Here is a 21,791-nt window from a genome sequence, read left to right on the forward strand (position 1 = left end):
TAATTGCCATGAAAAAGACTTACCCTTCTTCCTCGTATGTCGTTTATGAAAGGCCTAATGAGCTATCATAATATTGTTGGAGATGTACATGTTTTTGAGGAAGGCACACTACATTTAATCCATGATCCTGGGCATGATTTCTTTAAGTCTATTTACCAAGCAATATGTGACATTTGTTAAGTTGATTGGATGATATTGGGTCATATCCTTGCTACTTGCACTTTGGGATTAACGCAATGCTTTTGAAGTTTACACTACTAGGGAACTCTGCTACTTCAAACCACTATTGAATTGTAATTATTACTCTGACCCCCACTATGTTCTAGAGTTTCTGGTAAAAAAGGCCTAAAAATCTATCTAGCTTGGGTCTTTTGAAAGAGCCTACGTTAGAAACAACCTTTTTAATTTCCTCCCCCCCTAAGAGGCTGATCCAACCTCCTTTTCGTGTCTTCATCCAAGGTGGATTACAAAACTGCCAAAATGTTTGATCCATCTAGAAGGGAGCTTGTTGTATAAAGATTTTGAAAAGATCTAATAAATATCTCTTGGACTTCCTCTTTTGAATGCACCCAAACATTCTGTTCGTTATGAATTCTCAACAATATGTTCCCATTTCTTATGAGGATCACACTTTGGTGGAAGAAACACATATTCCTGTCCCAATTTTTAAGCTAGGATATTCAAAATTTTTTCCTCTAAAGGGCTTCTTCTCTTCATTCATTGCCTTGGTGATTTCCTTCTTTCTGAGTGGGTCTATACGAGTCATTAGATTACCTATGGTTTCCTTTTATTTGTTTCTGAAGCAAGCAATATTTCTTTGGACTTTACTAAATCTGACTCTGTTCCACTTTTTTAGACCAATTTGACAGCTTCCAAGGTGGTGACCTAGGTTAGCACCTGACTATGAAGCAGATTCCCAATCCCTTCTAATAACTTCCTCACACTCTGGGTGTGAAAGCCTCATTGGCTCAAACTAAAACCCTCCCAACAGTGGGGCTGAAATCCAGAATTATTGGCCCATGATTCGAGCCCACCGTTGGGTCATTGAGAGTTACTACTTTTGGGAAAGCCGTCCACCATTCTAAATTGACCAAAACTTTATAAAGATGCTATTTGATTAGACCATTACTATACCTCTTGTTTGACCAAGTGAAAATAGGGCCATGGCTGTCAATCTCCATGAGATGGCAAGAGGCAAACATGTTTCAGATTTGTAGCATATATTCCTATATTAACCTTTGTTTTCCACTTGACTTCTCAAAGAGACTAGTGACCTAATTAAAATAGCCAAAGACTACTAACAAGGATTGGGTTGTTGCATTAGACTCTTACCTTATCTGTCCTTCGGAGAGGGTCACCACCTTCTTCAATTTCATTGGGCTGGCCCATATGTGTGTCTGGCCCATTAAATTCCCTTTTAAACCTTTTCTTGGGTTCCTCCATGGTTATTCGTAAGATCCATTTTTTCTTTGGTTCCTAGATTCTCACCGTACCCGAGATGATCTCTACTTTTGGGTCCACCACTTGGGCTTGTATGATAGGAGCATAAATATTTATAGTTGGTTGGTTGTCCCTTAGTAGGCTACCCTCGTGATTTTTGTAATTTCCTTGGGATTGCAACGTTACTTGAAGGGCTGGATGATGAGAGACAACCAACCCTTCGTTTAAAGTGGCATTTATATGAGAGAATTGAGGTAGGAGGAAGTAATGCAAATTTTGTATCAATTTTAGTTGCAAAATTTGCAATGCTAATGGATGGAAATGAGGCAAAAGTACAAATTTTATATTAGGTAAGAGTGCAAATCATAATCAAACAAACGAATGCAGAACTTGTATCCAGAATTCATAGGATAAATGTGCTCATCAAGTGATATGAGCCATTAGATGTGATTTTCATGCAAGATCAACCATTGGATCTCATTTTCAGCCTTTACAGACATGTATGAGCAATCTAGATCATAAGATCAACTTGATGACACTCTAACATAAAGCAAGAATGTCATACTAGATCATTTATGGGAATTATGTTTGAGTAAGGTGCAAATTTTGTTTCTTAAATTACTCCTAAGGTTTAGGAAATTAACTAACTATACCCCTACTGTTTTAGTATTATGTTTTTGACAAGTGTGATCATGATTAACATGAAAAGTCGTTTTGCCCTTACATTAAGAAAAATTGCCAAATAGTAAAATACTATCTTGACCCTATATTTAACACAAAAGTCGTAAGGATGTTCTCAAGTAGAGAACATCCGCCACTACTCGAGTGGAGAAGAACATCGTCGCTTGCAATAACAACCATTGCAACTTCTGTCCAACGACGCGACAGTGAGTCATCACCTTCATCTCTCCAAATTAGAATTTAGAAATCATGCAGTCAATATTGCCAGATTATTAAAATAGAAGGTGTCGTTGCCCTCTTCTCTTTTCTGGCATTTCGACAACCGTCCTACGACAAACACTATACTCCACCATGTGTATGAGCCTCTACGATGTCGTGAATAAAAAATGGTTCGACTTTAATTTGGGAAATATGCCCATTGTGCACAAGATAGTGGCTGGCTTGATAGCCGGTAGAATTGGTGCAGCTGTCGTCGGCAACCCAGTCGACGATAAGATTCACCTTCAATATTTCCACCAAATCAGACTCAACAACAAAAATTAAGAAAATAAATGGAGAGAGGTTACAAAAACCTTTATAAACAACAAAGTACAGGATCAAAAGCTTTAACAAGAGAGTGAATATATAATTTGCCCTCTCGATCAAGAATTTCTACCAAAAATCAAAACCCACAAATTAAATTTAACAAATATGAAATAATAATGGATAATTCTGGTTAGAAGTTAACAAATTAAATTTGACCCGCCCCAAACGGGACGGTACGGATCGGGTTTGGGATTTTCTTTTGCCCTGGACCGGGGACGGGAACGTGGGTCTGCATATAAATCCCGAACCCGTATATTAAATTACGATAATACCCTTTTATATATGAGTTAGGTTTTGGCGTTTGGAACTTCCCGTTTCTCTCTTCTTAGCTCGAAACTTTCAGTTCGGCAGATCCGACTTCCGGTTCGTCTTCGCCTCTTCTTCTTCAGTCTTCGCAGATCACAGTTCGCCCGCCGGCCGCCGACCACCGGGCCCCGTAGCAGCAGGGATACCGGTGAGGCGGTGACTCCGTTCTGGCGTTCTCTGTTTTTCCTTCTCTCTTTTGATTCGACACTTCGAGCAGCAGTTTGCCCAGAATAGTTCTTTGCCGTATGTATTCTCTGTAACTGTGTTTCTCATTTGAGAGGTTAGAGATTACTGAGTAGACCCAAAGATTAAACATCAGAGTTTCCACTCTGTTTTCTTAAAAGGAATGAGAAACGATGGCTCTATTCTGCTTCTACATGTGCGAATATGACTAGTAACTTGACACAAAGGAACATTGATTAGAATGTTTAAATCCTGGTTTTACTATCGATTCTAAGATAAAGTTCTTAAGCTACAAACTTCCAAAGTTTTTCTCATAGCTGTAGCCATTCATGATGTGCATATCTATGACGTGTATGGGGTTTTTCTTTTCTTTTTTTCCCACCTATAAACAATGTAATACAATATAGCGAAGTGTTTTAAGTGCAGGAGCAATGTAACTTGTAGGTGATGCATTTGCTGGCCTTCCTCCTGTATAACCAAAATCCTTGTACCAAAGCGTATTGGTTGGATTGGTGTGGATATTAAGTCGAGACCCTCTACAAAGAAGAAACTCATTTCAAAAACATACATTACCAACGTCGGTCAAACAGTTCTAATAATAATTGAATTTTGTATAGCAGCAAGAACCATTAAACTGATTCATTTTTTCAAAACATTACTTAACAACGAAGCATTATTTTGTATGGAAGTATACTAGTTTGTATTATAATTCAGTAAATTTGCTTCATCAACAAATTATTTCATTAGAACTGAGTTAAATAAAAAACAGTTGGTAACCCTTTTCAACTGTAATAGGTCTCATCTTTTTAATCAATTATCAACTCCACTAGCTTCTTTCTCACAAATCAGTGAAACAGTTGAATATTTAAAGTTTTAAACAGAAATTGACTGTTTCTATTTCTGATATATATGTATTTATAATGAGTTCGACTATGGTCATAAAAGTAGTAACCAATTTGGCTGTCCCACAGACCTTATTCTCATGGATTTGCATATGACAGCAATATGTTAGCTAGTTTCTCACATCCTTTTCCATTCATTTTCTCATTTGATTTAATACTTGTTGGATGGGTATTTTATTTTTATTATTTTAATTCAATTTATCATTGAAGAATAGCCCGACCCATCACCACCTCCACCTGGTTGTTCTCCAAAACCATAAAGAAATAAGAAAAAAGAAAGCTTAAAGATGATTTCTTCAGTAGCTAATTCCATCTTTGTTAATGCCCAATCTCTCTAGTTCTTACCTTTATAGTAACCTAGTTATCTTGTCACTATTTTCTATCTTATTTTTTATTTGTCTGACCTTTTTAACTACTTGTAAAATATTTTTTTTTCCTTCAAGTTAATCTTGGTGTCTGGACAAAGAGATAATACAGACTCTCTACCAATACCAGTTAGCCAAAGTGCTATTCCATCTCTTGCTTCAACTCCAAATGATACAACCATAGTTCCATCTTCAAGCTCTTGAAACTTTATAATTCTAACTTCTTAAGGAACCGTTACTGAACCTAATTCACTTAAGCCCATGGGGGTTTAGATGTGGTTTCCTTTGTACTTGTCCTAGTCACGTTGCTTAATTCGATGCAAAGAGAATTTTTCTATAGCTTGATGTTGCAGAATGCTCTTGTTATTGCTTCACTTGGAAAAAATGGCGTCCTCAAGTGAGAAGAAGATGAAGAAGAAACACTAATGAAATCAAATGATTTCTTATAAATGGTTTTTGCCTTTGGCTGAAATTTGAAGAAAGAGAAGCATGCAAATCTCTTCTTAATGGCACCGAAAGAAGAAGAAAACAAAACAATGAAGAATGTTGGAAAACGATTTCTGCCCCTTGACTTGACCAAAGAACGGTTTGCACCTATAAATCGCTTGTTAATGGCATCTGTTCATCTAGGGTTTGGAAAGCAAGTCCTTGGATTGAATCTCCTGTTTGTTTTGTTTAGTTGACACTCGAGTGCTCAACAGTCAAATTTCCTTTGTTTTTCACTTTTTCTTTTTTTTTTTGGCAAATTTCTTAAACTACACCTAAGGTTTAGGAAATTGACTAACTATACCCCTACTGTTTCAGTATTGTCTTAAAATACTCCTATTGTTTCTGACAACTGTCGCACAGCTCCTTTCCCGTTAACTCTCCGTTACAGACCGTTTACATGTGAGATTTGATTTGCATGAATTCAAAATTATGTTGTATATTTGCACATTCCTATTTATTAAAGAAATTAGAAGTATCATTGTTTTATTCAATTTTGGAGGTATGAATTCAGTCAATCCAAGAACTAGTTATATTATATTAATGCAAACATGAATTTAGTGTTCAAGAATAATAGAACTACATCCTGGCAACTGCTGCTGAATGACCTTGGACCGGAGGGCTTCTACTTCAGGCAAATGGCACACTATCTTGAGAAGAAAGAGTATTAAGAGATGGTTCTTTATACTCTCAAATTGAAGCTTTCTTCCTCAGACATGTGTTTACCCACTCTTAGTAAAAAGTGCTAACTTCAGACATGTGGTTACCTATAAAAGAATAAAAGATGTGATGCCCATATTAATATTTTTTATTCAATTTCCTAATTCAAATAAAAGACTATTATCATGACTTTCAATGATGTGGGTCTCATTCTTTTAGATGAAATAGGTTGGCAATTACAAATTAAACCTGATTTAATCTTTTAAAATTAATTAAAGAACCCAGATTAGATATACTTGATAAATAATGAATCTCAAATAAAATGGATTATTGTTTACAAGTAAAACCTGATTTGATCTCTTAAATCAAATAAGAAACCTTTATATGTATCAAAAGAAAAAAAATCAAATAAGAAGCCTAACGTAAATTGTTAATAAGGTCAAACAAAGTAGATCAGAAAAGTGACCCAATACTTAGTATAAGGTAGTCGTTATCTAGTTAAGACAAAATGTGAACACCTTATCTTTCTTTTTTTTTTTGTGCTTCATATTAATTGTCTTTTTCTTTATTGACTTTACTCACCATATGAAGTTCTAGGTTCATTCCCGAGTTAGTTTGCTAATATGTACAAAATTACTTAGTTTGAGTATTCCTATTTCCTACTATCTTTACATATGCTATGTGCATTTGAAGCATTGTATTATATGCCATTGACATGTGATAGATTTTGAGATGTTCTTTTTTCTCCAACTAGGCATAAAATGTTAGACAGGTAAAACATTTCCTTGAATGAGTTAAAAAATAGCAACACTTAAGCGTTCAATGAAGTGTTTGTATCTAGGGTTGATGGTTGCCTTATCAACTTCAGTAATCAATATAAAACTTGGATTTTGTAGTTCTATCTAAATAATGAGTTCTAATATCTTGCTTTTATCCCCTGAAAATTTACAGCATACTTTGAAAGTTTCATTTTGCAAAAAGCTTGAAAATTTCGGCCTGCAAAGGGAAGACCCCTCATTCTTGACCTCCCAATTGAAAGTTGATCTTTAATGTCATCATTAAGAAATGCTATCAATAGACGGGCTCACAAAGAACGAGCTCAGCCGTGAGTGACCATGCTTCTCTTCCAATTGCATTTTCATTTCTACCTTTCTGGGCCTTTACATGATGATTTGTATAATCTCTCAGGCATTCGAGGAAAAAGTTTGGGCTTCTCGAGAAGCACAAAGACTATGTCATACGAGCAAGAGCATTCCATAAGAAAGAAGAAACATTACGGGTATCAATTTAAGTTTCTTTTGCCAAATTTTATTCTATTAATATTTTCTTCTATTTATATTAATATTCCCTGTCAACATATATGTAGGAATTGGTTCCTTGAATTTGGGTTTTATTAATTGGGTAACATTTGTTGGTTGTCTTACAGAAACTCAAGGAGAAGGCAACATCCAGGAACCCAGATGAATTTTACTTCAAGATGATAAAAACAAGGACTATTAATGGAGTCCATAAACCAGGGTAAAGTAGACATTAATTTCCTGCTCTCTTGTTGCACTTTTTCAACTTTTTGGCCTATGATACCCAGATACCTGTACAAGGGTGTTGTATCATGTTGGATACTTAAGTTTTTAGTGTAACTTTCATACTGGTACTGTATGCAGCCGTGTCCTTGCTGTATCTGTTAACATAGTTTTTGGCCCCCTCGCCCTCCTAATTTATACTAATATGTTTGTTTCAGGGTTGAGCCCAACAAGTACTCTCAAGAGGAGCTCATGCTAATGAAAACTCAAGATATGGGATATGTCCTTCAGAAAGTTCAAAGTGAAAAAAGGGTAAATAAGTATTTTTAAATAGGTATGAAAGGTTACTTGTTCCCATTGTTGGTTTTTTGACCCTTAAGAATCCTTTGTTTTCTGCAGAAAGTTGAAAAGCTAAGTGCTGAGTTACATTGCCTTGATGATCAACCATCAAACAAACATATTTACTATGCTGAAGATAGGTTTGAGCTTCTAAACTCTCACATTATACTTGGAAGAATTCTATCTTTTTTATTTATGTTAAATTGAAAGCAGGGTTATGGTTACTTGGTTTTATTTTTGTAACTCTTGCTTTTTTGTGTGATAACAGTAGTTAAAGAGATGTATCTCAAATTTATGTGCGTATGTTGCACCTTTTTTCACATATGAGATACAGTTTTATCTTATTTGGTAGCTATTCCTCAAGCTTTCTGGTGATTGTATTTTTTATTCTTTGGCTGCGCACTCATATATTTTATTTCTCAGGGTGTTACATTTGCTTCAATAAAACTTCATGCCACGGTAATAAATGATGATACAATTCTTCTTTTATAGGGTTTGGATCATTGAAGTAAGCAAGTATTTTTGCTGTTAAATTGTTCTTAGTCCTCTGAAACAAAGAAAGAGGTTGATGCTTGCAACATGGCTCACAGGAGATATAAATCATTGAAGCTTTCTCTTCATGCTTTGGCCATTTTAGACAATCAAAGATTATTAGCATAATCACAAAGAATTGCTAGCATTCACATGGACATGATATCATGAGCCATTTTCCTAGAGGGAAACAAACTTATTTGAAGAAGCTTGCTTTCTTGTAGTCATTGCTCTGAGGCCTCTGACTAGGGGAGCTTGTAGAATCATTTATGACAGTTACTCCAACATGGAGATAGAGGTCTTCTTGATTTCTGCTATTGCAAGAGATGGTTCTTATGCTTTTTTTTTATCAGTAAAGAGATGGTTCTTATGTTTCTAGGTTCCACCTTTTCTAGTTGAATATTTGCATGCTTGGCACCTTCTTGATACAAACTCTCAACAGATTGAAGTTTGATGGGTATTTGGTTGACAAATGACAACATTGTATGTTTTGGTATTGGCTGTGCTTTCATATATTCTTAGGACTTTTACATTTATTTTGGCCCTAGTGTTGGTGGAATAGGATTTAACAGGGCCTGGTGCTATGTGGAACAAAAATCTGAGAAAATCGAAGCCAAGTATGTAGAGATGGTATAAAAAAACGTAGATATGGTGTTTCCCACATCTTTGTTTTCATGTCCTGGAAATATTGGCCCTAGTGTTGGTGGAATAGGATTTAACAGGGCTGGGTGCTATGTGGAACCAAAAGCTGAGAAAAGCGAAGCCAAATATGTGGATATGGTGCAAAAAAATGTAGAGATGGTGTTTCCCACATCTTTGTTTTCATGTCCTGGAAATATTGGGGTGAGGTAGTGCTTTCTGCCATGGTTCAAAGTATCGATGCACCTTGTGTATCGGTACTTTAAACCATGCGCCTTTATTTTTTTTAGTTTTTTAAATTTCAGTTATATGTATATATATTATATTAATCATTAAAAAAGGGTTCCTGAAAACACCTATAAACAGGTGTACCGGACCCCTAAAGGAGGGGGATGGCAATAGCAAATTTTTCCACCTGTTGGCAAATGGGTGAAGGAAGAAAAATCTGATTTCTAGTGTGGTAGTTGATGGTGAAGAATTTAGGGATAAGGGAATATTGAGAGCATTTTAGTCTCTTGTTATAAGGATTTGTACTCACCAAGGTGTACACAAAGGCCTGTGGTGGAAGGGTTATAGTGAGAGAAGTTGCCCTCGGAGGTGGTGACAAGGCTTGAGGAACCTCTCTTTGGAGGAGATTAAGAGGGCTGTAATGGGTATGAGTGGTGATAAGGCCCTTGGTCCGGATGGTTTCACTATGGCTTTTTACCAAAAGTGTTGGGATCTAAAGAAAGTGTTTGATGAATTCTATGTTAGAGGAAACGCGGGAAAAGGAATGAATGCATCCTTTGTTTGATCCCAAAGCGTGTATGGGCTGCCTTTACAAATGCGTTCAGACCTATTAGCTTTGCTACAAGTCTTTACAAAATAGTGGCTAAGGTTCTTTCGGTGAGACTGAAAGAGGTTCTTCATTGGGTGGCTCCAAGGGAAAAGGAGCTTTCATTAAGCAAAGGATGACTTTGGGTCAGACCCTAATAGCTAATGACGCAATGGAGGATTTTAGAAATCAAGGAACAAAGATTTTTCTTCCAATTGGACTTGGAAAAGGCCTATGATCATGTGGACTAGAATTTTTCTTATGGTGGGTGATGGACCAAATGGGTTTTGGTTAGAGATGGATAGGCTGGATGATGGGGTATTTGGGGACAACTCACTTTTCAATACTGATCAATGTCTCTCCAAAAGATTTTTTCAAGGCTTCAAGAGGATTACGACAAGGGGACTCACTTTCACCAATGTTGTTTACTTTGGTGGCAGAGATTTTCAGTAAAGTTTTAAAGAGAGTGGATGAAAGGAGTATCTTCAGAGGTTTTAGAATTGGGAGGAGAAGCCAAGTTGTGTCTCTCCTTTAGTTTGCAGATGATACCTTAATTTTAGGTGAGTTCAAGGGGGTACAAGACATTAGGACTATAAAAAAGATTTTAGAACTAGTTGAAAGAGTCTCCAGTTTGAAAGCCAGTTTGAGGAAATAGAGAGTAGAGCTGTAGGAGTGTGCAGAAGTGTTGGGTTGTGAGATAAAGGAGTGGCCAATTAAATATCTAGGACTGCCCTTAGGAGGTAACCCAAGACAGGAGTCCTGGTAGAGTATTATTGAAAGGTTTGGGAAAAGGTTGGCATCTTGGAAAAAGAACTACATTTCCAAAGGGGGAAGAATCACTTTGGTCAAAACTACTTTATCTAATCTCCCAGTCAATTTTTTGTCTATGTTTAGGGCTCCAGGGAAGGTGGTGAGGAGGTTGGAGAAATTCATTAGAGATTTCTTGTGGGAACTGGGAGGTAGTAAGAGTAGTCATTTGTTGAATTGGGAAAAGGTGAGCATTTCTAAAGAGCAGGGAGGTTTAGGAATTGGCAGAATTCAAGAAAAAACATGGTTTTGTTAGGGAAATGGTTGTGGAGATTCCCAAAGGAAAGAGAGGCTTTAAGGCATTTGGTGATCAAAAGCATCTATTGGTTGCATCCAAATGGTTGGGACTCAGGGCCTTCCACGGGAGCAATTTTGAGAAGCCCCTAGAGGTCAATTCTGATTCTTTTGCCTACTTTCATGCAAGACATAAAATATGATGTGGTTTCAGGGCAAAGTGTAAGTTTTGGGAAGATACTTGGGGGGGGGGACTCTCGTTTTTTTTCAAACCTTTCTGGGAATTTATAGGCTGTCCAACTCTAAAAATAGTACAATTGCAGATTTGTTTTCCTTTGGAGAGAATGGTTTAGCTTGGGATTTGGGTCTAAGAAGGTCTTTAAGGGATTTTGAAATAAATGGGCTGGTCTCTTTTGTAACCCTTCTTGAAATCTTTGTTTTGTCTTCATCAGGGAATGATGAGAGAATTTGGACCCCTGATACAAATGGTTGTTTCATGCGTGCCTCCTTTTTTCAATGCTTATTTCCCATTTCAGAAGCTCAACCATTCCCTGTTAAAGAGGTATGGGGTTGCCTGATTCCCCCTAAAGTAAGGTTTTTTGTTGGGAGGCTGTTAACCAAATCATCAACACCCATGAGAGGCTCCAAAGGAAATGGAAACACTGGTCTCTCTCTCTCCTCATGTGTGTGCTCTTTGCTGGAAGAGTGGGGAAAATACTAATCATCTACTATTACAATGTCCCTATGTTTCTAGACTATGGCAGTTCTTCCTCTTTTTTTTTTTTTTGAAGAATCAAGAAAGAAATTTTATTAAAACCAAAGGTTACATCCTGTCACATTGGTTGTCTAGATGACAACACCAACAACATCAAGACTAAAGTACCTACTTTAAACTGGCAATGCGTCTACATTACAAGGCTGTAACACAAGTGAATTCCAGAAATTTCCAATAAATCAACAAGCCTTCTGAACTCCAAATTATCCCAACCCCTCCTGACCATCCCTAAGCTTGTAGGTCCACCCATTATGCACTCTCCTCTCCCCAAATATCCAGTTTCAATCTCAAGTCAAACTTTCCAGTTTTGTTTCCTCTAACAATACCAAACCTGGTTTGGTGTTTCTAGTTATAATTGTTATCTTTTCTGTCTTTTCCATGCCTCAAACCTCTCACATCCAGCTCTTCCTCTCACTGTTTGGAAAAACTTGGGTGGCACCAGATGCAGTAGTAGATCTATTCAAATCAGATGTTTTTAGTGGCTCCACTCGAAGACAAAAGGTTGTTTGGCAATGCATTTGTGATGCAGTGCTATGGGGTTTATGGTGTGAAAGAAATGCAAGGATTTTTGAAGAAAAGTGCAAAACTGTAGAGGAAGTGTTTGAACTTACCAAAGTAAAGGTATTGCACTGGGCGGTGATGTGTGGGGCTTTTCCAGGGGTTTTTATCAATGATCTGGTTAGGGAGTGGCAGGTGATGAGAGTTTCAGCATACTCGCCAACAAAGGATGGTAGATTGGTCTAGAGGTGCTCAAACTTAATTTTGACAGTTGGAGCCTTGGAAACCCAGGGCCCTCTGGGGTGGGAGGAGTTGTTAGAGACCATGAGGGCAGTATCATGCTAAGCTTCTCAGGCCCAGTGGGACAGGGAAATACTTCTAGAGTTGAACTTTTGGCCTTGGTTCAGGGCTTGAAGTTGTTGGTTAGTAGGAGTTGAGGAATGTGGAAGTTGAAGGTGACTTTCAAATGGTTATAGGCTGGATGGCAAGGCAAGACCAAACTCCTTGGAAGTTCAGACCTTTAGTCAGAATCAAGCTGTAGGTGCTGATTTGAACGCCTAATTCAAATGGGTGCCAAGGAATGCCAATATATTGGCTGATTCTCTTGCTAAGGCTGGGGTTGAGAAAACTTGTTTAGACTGGGGATGCCCAGGAATAGATGCTAATGTGTAAATTGTAATCAGTGCTGTTTTTGCTTTGTTGTATTTATTTTTCTCTGTTGTCAGATGTGGAGGGCCTCTTTGGAGGCCCAGCTTTGTATGCTTTTTTGGCTGTACTTTTCGTGTGCAGCTTGATGTTTAATTTATATTCTCCTTTTGTTGCTTATAAAAAAAAAAGAAAAGAAAATCCAAAAGATGGTTATATAACTAATGTAATTGCTGTTGTTGATAAAAAAAACTAATGTAATCCTTTTTCTAACAGCATTTTTAAGGCTAAAGTATATTTGTAATTACTTTATTCAATAAAAAAGCTACTTCTCCTGCCTGTACATAACATTTGAGAATTGCTACTTTGTTGCTCCTCCTCTTGCTTTGCGGTACTAAAGAGTATACATGAGACTACCTTCTTCAATTAGTGCCATATATTATTATCATATGAATTCTATAAGAATGATTGCCATTAAAAAAATACAGATAGTATACAATGATATTGCTGGAGAAGTATCTTAGGAGTGTTGTAATTTCTTTCAAATGTCTACATTATTTGCAAATTCTTTTTTGTTTATTATGAACTTAAAACTTATGACGACATGTTACATCTTTCTTTCTCTTCAACAGGGAAGAGGCCAAAGAAATACGATCTCGATCTTCACAAGGAGGAAAATTACCTGCCTTGGAGGATATTCCTGATCATATAAAAAGGTGAGAATGACATATTTATTGCATCTTTTGTGCTAACCAATCTAAACATCAGTTATAATATGAGCTTAGATGAGCATCATATAATTCTTTGACTGTTGAGTTTCAATAACGCTCAAGGTTAGTAGTTCACAGGTAGCCAGTCTTAATAACCAGAAGGTTGTAGCGCAAAAAGTAAACCCATTAACTTGTGATTTATTTGTCACCAAGAAAGATTGTGTAGGAAGCCTTAATCTCATTAACCAGTCATGGATTTGGGGTTTATGGAAGAAGGGAAAGCCTCAGTCAAGGTCCTGCAGTCTAGGGTGAGGATTTGTGTTATCAGTCAGGAAGCCAGAGAGAGAGCAGCGGGCCTTTATAGTTGTCTGATTGGAGAGGTGGCATGAGAAAGTGTCTCTTGTGAAGAAATTCAATGGTGGTTGGATAAAGGTGGGGGAGGTAAGACGAAATTCTAGATCAGATCTTTAGCTGGAGGAAGAGTGCTTCTTGTGCCAGAGCATGAGGTTGAAGCTGTAGTTATTGGAAAGGTCCCCGTTGTGGTGTAATGGTCGGTGTTTGGAGCTGGACCTTTGGACGCCAGGAGTGGAGAGGGTTTGCATTTTTGAGGGGTTTCAAAAATGGAGAGTTCGGTTCTATGGTGTTCCGCTCCATGCCTGGTGTTGGAGCACATTCAGAGAGCTGGGCAATGTCATTGGTGTCTTCGTGGAGGTAGCTCTCGAGAATCTTCAATGGAAAGATTTAGAGGCTGTTCAATTAGTGGTATGGGCTAAAGCTTCCTGTGACCTTCCTAAGATGATGTCGCTAGAGGTCTTAGGGGAGGTGTTTTCAACAAGGGTGGTCGTGGAAGTCCTAGTTCTTTAGGTGCATGTCAAAATCGTGGTCTAAGGTGGGCGGTGGTGGATGTGGAGGAGAAGGCTTCTGGTAGTTTTGTGGCTCATTCGGTGGCTGAAAGTGTCGGAGGGGTTGGGGGCCAATCTCAAGCTCCATTTGCTTCGTTTAGAAGAGTAAGGGTTAGAATTTTCCCTGGATTTCAGAGATGGAGGGGGGTTCATGGGATGAGAAAGCTGTCGTTTTGTCAGGGGGAGGCTTTGTTCCCAATGGTGAGATGGAGGTTCACCTTCCTGAATAGGGGAGAATAGAGGTGGTGGTGTTGGCGGTAATCCCATTAGCAGAGAAGATGGGCCCTACTGAACTGGAGGAGAGATTTTTCCCATCCTCTCCTCAATTTCAAATTCATTGTCATCGTTGGGGCCCAAGTCGTCACAGGGTATCTTGATCCGGGTTCTAGGTTTACAGTTAGCCGCATGTGGTGATGGCTCAAATTGGGGATCCGACCTGTTTAAGGTGCATTTGGTTGATGGATTTGGTGGCGTTTCACCTGGGCAAGCGGTGGTGCTTGCGACGTCCGCTTAGAGCATTTAATGAAAATGTAGTGAGGAACCTGAAGAGACTTATATCAGCTAAACTTGCATGTAAAAAGCAGGGCTAAGAGTTACGTGTAAATGTTCTGGCGAAAAAAAAAACATAATGTTTGTTGGATCTTGTTGGGTGTGTAAGTAGGGACGAACATGAACTGGAGGTAGTGGTGCAGAATTTGGGAGGGGTGGGGTTGCCTCTATTCACAGTGTCTGACACCCCAGAGATGGGGGACAATGTGGGGGCGGACTCAGTTCCATCTACGTTGCATTCAAGGAGTCATGGTGCAGAATTCAGGAGGGGTGGAGTTGCCTCTCTTCACAGTGTCCCACACCCCAGAGATGAGGGGCAATGTGGGGGCGGACTCAGCTCCATCTACGTCACATTCAAGGAGTGGTGGAGAAGATCATGTGGCTGGGGATGTGGAGGCAAGCAGCTCTGGAGATAGAGATAAAAGGAAAGTTGGTAGCGAGTCACAGAACAGTCGGTTAAGAGGTGATGAGAGGATGGACGTTTGGGTGAAGAAGGTTTCTTTTGTTGCGAAGAAATTAGGTTTATTTTTTCTTGGGAGGAGAAGATTTTGCAGGAGAGACTTTCAAGCAGTTGGAACAGGAGGTAGAGGCTGTGAAAACACAGGGTCAAGTGATGAGGACGAGGAAGAAGGAACTATTTCTTTGGATTAAACAGATGAAGGGTTTAACTTTGGGGGCATCCCAGTAAATAGGAAGCTGAAAAAGGTGGCAGATTCTGGTAGGGGAGGGAGGGGAAAGTCTTAAGTCTGGCTTGTGAGTCCTTTTCCGTGGGTGAAGAGGGCGTTGGGTATCGTGCTTTTTGCTTTTGCAGTTGTTGGTTGGTTTTTGGTTTTGGGTGCTGGGTTTGAGTTGTATGGTTTCATGTTTAGGTGTTGGTTTAGTTTTGGAAGGGTTGGCTAGTTTGTATTACGTATTTTCTTTTAATTATTTTTTTTATTTTATCTTAAAAAAGCCTTAGTTAGATTGGCAATCCTGTTATGGGCTAATTGCAGCAACATGTTATTTAATATTTTTTCATATTATCACATGAATGATATCATTTATATGGATTATATTGTGCCTGGCATGGCTCATTGACCTTTATAAGATTAATGTGGAGTTTCTTCCAAGGGAAGGTGGCCTTGAAATGGATTTTATGTGCGACTTTATTATAGGAAAATCAGGGAACTAATGCCTCTATGTGAATGGACAAAAGAAGTATGTCTAAGAGTGGGATAATCATTTATGGCATTTGACAGAGAAAGATCACCATTTTGATGATTCTAAACATCCAAGTGATGGCATGCACTTTTTCAGATGCATTCTTCGCATATATGTTCACATATATGCATGCAGCCATATTAAAAGTCAACTAGGGAAATAATTTAGGAGCTTTTGATACACCTATAAAACAATTATTTCTCTGTTTTCCAGCAACTCAACTACAGACAGGATTTTCCACAAATTACTCGCTGCATAAAATATTTGACCTCCTTGGAGAAAAGTTGATGCAATGCAACAAGACAGCATTTTTTTTGGCAGTAAAAAGAAAAAAATGTTGAAGTGAAAAGAGAAAAAAGAGCAGAGTACACAACAAGGTGACAAGATATCTAGCCCCAATAACCTTCCCAGATAGCTTTCCCTTTCCAACTTTCCTCGCTCAATACATCTCCAATTCCTGGATCTTTCCTGCAAATCCCTCTTCTCCAATAACATATAATCCCAACACATGGACTTTAATTTCTGCATTGTCTAGGTCCGTACTCCCCTCCGCTTTGCTAACTCATCATTTGATCAGTCTCTATATCCTCATTATCCTCCTCATCTTCTTTCTCTTCCTCTGGTTCAACCTCAGCTCTCTGACTCTCTTCTATATTTGATATAGTTGTTTTCTTTTTGGATAGCTGAATCAGTTCCTTGTCTTTCCATCTTAATCCCTTTTTCTAGATGATCCACAATGCAACTGATTCTTTGGCTGTTCTTAGTTTTTGTTTTCTCCTTTATTGCCTCCCTTTTGTAGTACCTTTTCTATTTACTACAAGGACAGACTGCAATAAACCCTTCAAGTGGTGAAAAACCTTGTGTAACATGAACCAATTGATCACCATTAAATCCTTCCAGCCTTTTCAACTTCACTAAAGAAGCATCACTTCTGTTAAATTTTTCAGACGGAATTTTACCGTTTTTTTCTTCCTAAATCCTTCCCAATTTTCCTATGAATACTTCGGAAAACTACACATTGTCCGCCTTATCCTAGACATCACCAGTTCTTTTTGAATACTTAGACATTTCACTCTCCTCTATTGCCTCATAATGTTCATTCCTCCAGTCTTTCCCTGCTAATGATTTCGAATATCTGCCGGATTGCCCCTCAATATTCTTCTGGGAATTGATAGCTTCTGAATCAATCTCCTTTATGATCTCCTTCTTTCTCACTCCTTTCACACCCACCATCTTGCCTTCACAATTCTACCATGCAGCTCCCTGGATTCAACTGCATTTCAAACAGTGTTGCCCTCAAGGGAACAACTGCATTTCCAACATGTTCAGGATGTCATACCATTCACTACGATCAATCCATCTTCATGAGTGGAACTCATTAATACCCACTCCCATTTTTTAAGACTCCTCTTACCTGCTCCTTTGATCTTCCCTGAAGTAAACTTTTTGAAAGTTACACCCTTCCTCTTTTTTCTTTTTTTTTTTTGATATTTAGTATATTGTTTTATGTTTTTATGCATTTAAATTAGAGGGTCAAATGGGTGGTTTAGGGTGGGTCAGGGTCAAAGAGAGTTGTGGCCCACTCTGACCCTCTAACATGGGTGGCAAATGGGTTAGTGAGTCAATATCGGTGGGTAGTTACACCCTTCCTCTTGGCATCTTTGAATACAAATTCTTCTTGAAAAACTCTTCTAATTGTGAAACTCCACCAAGATGCACAAGGCTCTGTTAATTGCTTTGAGATAGATGATGATAGGCACACAAGTTATCATCCATCATCACACAACACTGCTCCCCTCTAATGTGTTCCAAATGCCCATCCTTAAAATTCATTGAGTTAAACATACCAAACTCATTTCCTTCTCCCTCACGTGACAATTTAAAATGTCACCTCTTCAGCCCTTCCTCCCACTTAACATTTTGGCACTTGGTGCATTGCTAGAAGTCGAAATACCACTGGTCAACATCTGAGCAAGGGACTAGGCACATGCCAACTCCCCTGGTTTTCTTGACCCTGAAGAAAACTCCCCTGTTTGGTTATCTTTTCCTTTACCCAAATTTTGTCTTTCCAAATTCATGTAAGTGCAAATCAAATTTGAACTATCCACTTGTTTCCTGCCATGTAGAGTTTCTTGTTCAATCCCTTTGTCTTCCTCTTTGTGAGCATCTTTCAATAAGGTAGCTTCAATGGCCGTTGCTAGCCACACAGAGAAGCTCATCTGGTCAGCAAGCACTTGTATCTTCCTTGGGACCTTTCTGGTTTTTCTCCAATCAAGCTAATGGCTGCCGAGTGTATTAGGGTGTCAATTGGACCAGATTTGGTCCAATATGAGTCCATTACAAAAGGACCGGGTCCAATCCAGTTTGGTGAACACTTTGGACCATTTTGGACTGGTCCAATTCAATGACTGGACTGTCCAATCTATTCAAATTGGTTTTAATTTAGATTTGTTCCAATTCAACCCCGGTCCATTGACACCTGTATTCTTATCGTCTATCAATGGGCTGGATATTGGTTCAACTGACCCATTCTAAATCCATTACAGATTGACCAGGTCAAGTCAACCCAATAAATAATTTGGACCATTAATTCTGGACTGGTCCAATACTCCAAAAGACCAATGATATGAACCAATGCACCACAAACTGTCCAATCTATCAATGGACCAGGTCCAGTCCAACCCATTACAGATGGACCAGGTCCAGTCAAACCAATGCACCATATATCTACTCATTTGAAAGTGGACCCCAATGATACAAACGAGAAGTTCATCCTCTGCTTCATATATCTACTCATTTGAAAGTGGACCCCATTTTGACGTCATAAAGTTTCCTTGATCGGAAGGGAATTTTACTGCATTCACTTCTACAATGTCCACCACATCAACCAAAGCCGCTTACTAAAAGGGGTAGTTATTATCGCCCCCTGAATCGTCAATCCCTTTATCATCTACTTTCTTCCAGTCCTGTGGTTGCTCAGTAGCTTATGTTGCCAAAATTCTTTCTCAAAACTTGTCACCATTTTAATAGAACCAATTGGTTTCCTTGTCCCTAGCAATTCTTCAGAAGAACCAGCATCTTCTACAGCAGCTTTGTTTGCCACTTTATTGTTTTTCTTCACTTCATCAGAGACATCACTTTTCTCTTTTCCTTCTTAAAGCTTCAATACCTCCTTCAGAACCCTAAGAACCTCCTCCATCCCTCACCTTTTCTACTCTCTGGAAAGCATGTTTCCTGTTTTTTTTTCATGGCAGAAGAATTCATACAGTATAATGTATCTCCCTTTTTACATTTTCCTTTCTTTCTGCACTATAACTTCTTCTTTTTACTTTTTCTGCCTCTAACTTGTAAATCTTTGACTGTAAAGCCCCTTCAATGAAAAGGGAAAACCAGTCCATTGCTTCCTTACAGCTTTAGTTAGTCGTATTGGATATATATATATTCCCATCTAGCAGGTTTCCCATACCAAAATTCACCATGACAAGTGAACATTAACCAGCTAATGTATTTTTTTGATCAGTCCTTAACGAGCTGATGTTGACAGAAATACTTGGCATTCTTTATTAGTAGATTAAATGGCATTAGTATAACAATCTATTGAAAGTAATTTTGACTGAACTAATATATTAGTTGGGGGTAGCAGGTAGCTCTATGGTAGGACCTTACTCTTAACATCCATGATACAAAACATGGCAAGTTATTATGGAGCTAGTATCATATGCTACAATACCTAAGTTTTTCCTTATTATTTTTATTTAAATCTTTTATTGATTTTATTGCCTTTCTTTAAGTGGGAAGTGAGGAGCAGAGGTTCATTGATCTCCCTATAACAGAAGTCTATGGGATGCAGGTAGGTTTTCACTATCAAAAATAAAGTTGATGGTAGATTTGATATAAGGCAAGACTAGTTGTTAAAGGTTTTACACAAACTCACGAAAGTGACTACTTGGAGATGTTTGCACCACTGGTGAAGATAAATCCAATTTGAGCGGTTTCTCCTTATTGCCAACTAATCTTGGTCCCTATATCACATTGTTGTAAAGAATAATTTCCTACATGAGAGCTTAAGGAAAAGTGTACATGACAATGCACTAGGGATCAGGCTATTAGGATAGGAGAGGCAGGTGTGAAAGCTAAAATATGCTATTTATGGACTCAAATAATCTCCTGGGGCTTAGTTTGAGAAGTTCAGTTTTGCTGTGCAGAAGTTGGGTCTTGTAATCAGGCTGATTAAATTGTTGTCAGAAGGATAATAAGTTTGACCACTATACATCATTTACATTGATTATCTAGTGGTTATAGGTGATTGTGCTAAGACGTAGAGCAGCTAAAAGGTTTTTTTGGCAAAAGAATTTGAGCTCAAGGACTTGAGTCCCTCAGGCTATATTTGGTTTGAAACAAAAGGTAGGGAAAGGTTGGGAAACCTATACAAACCTTTCCCTTCCTTTGACTTCTTTCTATTTTATCCAACACAAATATGTACTTGATTTACTACAATGATAATCTTGGATCAAAACCTGCAGATTCTCTAATGTAGCCTATTTTGAAACTGGATGGTTGCTCTGAACCTAATATAGCTGATGCTATTCAGGACTCCTTCTGCCGAGTGGAGATTATGTTGGAAATTAAACCATTCATTTCATGACATAATCCTTTAGTTCACATAATCCCTAAGTTCCACCTTGTTTTTGTATTGGTTATTTGTCTAACATATATTTCTCATCAAGGTTATACTTTTTAATATAAAGGGAAAATTTCCAACTATAAAAAATGACCAAATTGCCACTCAAGCCGAGGTTTTTGTTAATATGACAAGTCGTAGTCTTCCATATGCAGGAGAACAGCTGCTGCTTACAAGAAACTTGAGGATAGGAAGAAGAGAGCAAACGATTTGGAGAAACTATACATGGACATGGCCTTGCAGAAAGAATTGCAGGTAAAGTTGTCATTTGATTTCTGTTATGTCATTTCTAATAGTTGGGAATCATTAGTTTATATTTTCTAGTTCGTCATATTTTTCAAACAGAAAAAGGGTCGGAAACGCAAACTCCATGATGATGAAATTGTCAATCCAACCTCGAGACCTGTATATAAATGGCGAATGGAAAGGAAACGCTGATGAAGGTATGGCTTGGCAGCAATGCAGTATTTCATTGTATCTGTTAAGACGCTAATTTTTTACTCCTTTTGGTGACCACTGACCACTGCTAGTTCTGAAGTTGTATGAAAAAATGTTGTTACAGGGGAGTTTGGAGCTGGATGAAATCAAAACCCTGTCTATCCAAGGCCCATGATTTCTCGAGGCTTTATTTCATTTCCCTGGTTTGACCAAACTATGGAGCAGATAGAAAAATGAACCGACAGGATAACTCAGGATCCTCTCTCTCTCTCTCTGGTTTTTCTTTTTCTCGGAGTTCTTATAGTCGTATGAATATGATTGCTTGATGGCAATTGACAACAGTAGCAACAAATATAAATATGCATTATTAATTAAAGAGATTGTCGACTTGTATGAACTTGTCCAATAGGGTGCTAATGTTTCCAGCGTTGTCTTCGTCAATTCCTGCTCGCGTTCTATTTCAGTGGGCCAAAGTCTCCGGGGAGTCGGGGACTTCTGTTTTCATGGTCCCCATCTTCCTATTGTTGTGAGACATTTTTTGTTTTGTTTTGTGGATTAGTTTTATTGGCCCATAGATAGATGGATATTCAGCAGCCCCTCCACTCTTCTAACTAGGACCCTCTAAATTTTCTGTATATTTTGAATTTTTTAAATATAAAAAAATCAAATTACGAATTTGATTCTCATTGAAATGTCCATTAGTTATCTCCATTTAATCTTGTAGCAATTCAATATCTATTTTTTTGTTCTCATGAGATACCACTGAATTATTAATCAGATCAGAAGGAAAAGGAGTGTACATCAAAGATTCGAAGCAGGAGAGTCGAAGTAGGGAGGCTAGCCTTAGCTAACCTTCAAACAAAGAGAAAACATAAACCCCTAGTCAGTTTGGTCCCAATGC

General features: G+C 38.2%; 1 protein-coding gene across 2 annotated transcripts; it reads left to right on the forward strand.

Moving 5' to 3' along the window:
* Positions 1 to 2,990: 2,990 nt before the first annotated feature.
* Positions 2,991 to 21,576, forward strand: EDA14 (embryo sac development arrest 14). 2 transcript variants are annotated; one of them, XM_088944160.1, is made up of 10 exons: positions 2,991 to 3,255; positions 6,560 to 6,713; positions 6,797 to 6,887; positions 7,035 to 7,126; positions 7,347 to 7,440; positions 7,528 to 7,607; positions 13,043 to 13,126; positions 20,594 to 20,707; positions 20,798 to 20,895; positions 21,015 to 21,576. In XM_088944160.1, the coding sequence occupies exons 2-10, from the start codon at positions 6,658 to 6,660 to the stop codon at positions 21,032 to 21,034; spliced, it is 729 nt and encodes a 242-aa protein (XP_088800286.1). In that variant the 5' UTR covers positions 2,991 to 3,255; positions 6,560 to 6,657; the 3' UTR covers positions 21,035 to 21,576. The 2 variants fall into 2 exon arrangements, with proteins under 2 accessions (XP_088800286.1, XP_088800287.1); XM_088944161.1 differs by having other exon boundaries at positions 20,608 to 20,707.
* Positions 21,577 to 21,791: the final 215 nt, after the last annotated feature.

Source organism: Nelumbo lutea, chromosome 5 (genome assembly GCF_056320005.1).
Source record: "Nelumbo lutea isolate HS-2025 chromosome 5, American lotus-T2T, whole genome shotgun sequence".
In the NCBI taxonomy this organism is placed as follows: Eukaryota; Viridiplantae; Streptophyta; class Magnoliopsida; order Proteales; family Nelumbonaceae; genus Nelumbo; species Nelumbo lutea.